Raw genomic sequence first — 2,242 nt, forward strand, 5'->3', positions numbered from 1 at the left:
GGGGCTGGGTGGGGGCCCCCGGGGAGCCGGGTGGCTCCAGGCCGCTGTGCCCCGTCCCTGTGCTTCATCCCCGGCTGCTGGGTGTCTGGAGCGAAAAAGGGAGGCAAAGCTGCCAGGGATGGTGTGGACCATGCGTTCCCTCTGGCACAGGCGTGATGGGGATGTGGCCACCGTGGGACCCTGGCAGAGGGCTGGCGTGGGTCCCCTCGGCTCCCTGTCCCCTCCCCTCTTTGGGCGAGCATGTGAGGGGATACTGCCAGCACTTGGCACATCTGTGGGGAGGGAAGGACCAGCTGGCTGGCGCTGGCTGTGCTCTCCAGCTCTCACAGCTCCTTCTCCGGCAGGTGCTGATGCTTGCAGATGGAGACAGCGCTGGGTTCCTCTACCGCCAGTTGCCTTTCCTTGCGTCCCTGGAGAGGAAGGATGGGAAAGCCACCGCCTATCTCTGCAGCAACTTTGCCTGCTCTCTGCCTGTCACCTCTCTCCAGGAGCTGCGTGGGATGCTCTGCCCGTGAGCCCCTCGGTCCCTCTACCTGGAGGAAGGCGAGGAGGAGACAGACTGTCAGGGCAGCCTGGGAACACGGGAGAGACCCGTAATAAATCCACCCTGGGCATCAGCTGCCTCCCAGAAGGTTCCTGGCACCGCAGTGGGGCTGTGCCCTTCCCTGCCTGCAGCAGGTCGGGCTCTGCTTGCACCGCTGTGCCGGCAGCATCTCGGCAGAACCGGCTCTGGTCCTGGGTGCTGGTTTTGGCATGGCCAGCAGACACCCACCGAGGGGCATCTCCTCCCCCTGCGCACGTGCTTGCTTCTTGCAGAGGAAAAGGAAAATAAATCAAATATAAATCCCAGTGTTAATGGAGAAGTCAGATGGGAAAACTGTTAGGGTTCCTATAGCAACCCGGGGTAACATTGTCCAAAGCACCTGGATGACTTGGGAGTCAAGTGCTTTTGAAAGTGTTACGGCTTACGACAGCCACGGTATTTTTCCATTATGGGGTAGATTGTAACATGCATTGAGTTAATATATAGTGCATGCAAAACCCCTGCTGATTACCACAGTTGATGAAAGTGTGCCACAAGACCCAGCCTAAGCACTTCCAAACAGCTAAACATCTCATCCTGGCTTGGCCAAGGCTGCAGAGACCTGGTACAGCTCGAGAAAGCGCTTTTCAAAGTCTTGTTTTCTTTGTAAAAGGCTGGTGCCTGCATCCATGCAAGGATGGGACCCACGGCGAGGAGGGGAGCTTCCCTGGGGCTGGGGTGGCTGGAGGGGGAAGATGTCGGGAGGTGGGGGGCCGGGGTGCCCCGTGGCTGCCCCGGGCTCCTGAGCATCGCTGTGGATGGGTGCCCACGGACTGGGGATCCCCAGTGGGGATGGCAAGGAGGGAGCTGTCCGACCTGCGCCTGGGCTGGGGGCTGTCAGCCCCTGCCCGCCCTGCTGGGGCAGGGGCCGAGGGGCTGGGGACCCCCGAACCTGCAGGCAATGGGGCTGGCAGGAGAGCGGCTGGCAGCTGCTCCGTGCTGGGGAGGGCGACTGGGCTGTGCTGGGCTTGGCTGAGCTGGGCTTGGCTGGGCTGGGCTGGAGCGGGCAGGGGTGGGCAGCTGGTGAGGTAGGTTGGCTGGGGCTGTGTTTTTGGGCTGGGTGCTCTGGGTGGGTGCTGCCAGCCAGGGTGCTCCAGCCTGGCCCCTGCCTTTGCTTGCGGAAAGTTTCAGTAACAGCACAAGAAATGACCCCTAAAACACCCTTCGGACAGTGTTTGAGGAGGGAGGTGTTTGCTCTGAACTTTCCTGGCAAAGCCTAGGCTGGACGGAGGGTCTCATCCAGCCTCACGGGGGCTCAGCCGCATCCTGCTGATGCCAACCATGGGGACAGCACTGTCAGGTCTTGGCATCTCTGCGTGCCAAGCAGAGGGAGATAACCCACCCCACAGAAGTGGGACGCTGTCACCAACCACACAAGCTCCCTTTGCTGCGGCATCAACTTTATTCTCCCTTTCCTCCCTCTCTGTCCCTCCTCCTCGTCCCTGCTTCCGAACGGGTGAGTACCATGTCTTCAGCATCCCTCTGGCACCCTGGGGCTCCCCCGGCATGGCAGCCTGCACCCCAGCCGCCAGGAGGCAGCCTGCCCCCCAGCCGACAGGATGCCGTCATCTGGCAGCAAAGCGGTGCTGAGCCATGTTCCCCACCAGCTTTCCAGGGGGTTGTGCCAGGATTTGAGGGTAACCAGCCAGGAGAAATGCT

The 2,242-nt window shown here is 61.5% G+C and overlaps 1 protein-coding gene across 1 annotated transcript in view; it reads left to right on the plus strand.

Annotated features, from left to right (window-relative positions):
- The window catches only part of LOC104158838 (spermatogenesis-associated protein 20-like), a gene marked incomplete at its 5' end in the record, with an annotated part of 6,872 nt that extends 6,357 nt beyond the window's left edge, over nucleotides 1–515 (plus strand). Inside the window, one exon of the mRNA XM_009696593.1 lies at nucleotides 345–515. Within this exon, the coding sequence (XP_009694895.1) occupies nucleotides 345–515 (171 nt within the window). The remainder of the gene's footprint in view (nucleotides 1–344) is intronic.
- Between the last annotated feature and the right edge of the window lie 1,727 nt (nucleotides 516–2,242).

The sequence above is a fragment of the Cariama cristata genome, unplaced genomic scaffold (assembly GCF_000690535.1).
Source record: "Cariama cristata isolate BGI_N322 unplaced genomic scaffold, ASM69053v1 scaffold26913, whole genome shotgun sequence".
NCBI classification, from domain to species: Eukaryota; Metazoa; Chordata; class Aves; order Cariamiformes; family Cariamidae; genus Cariama; species Cariama cristata.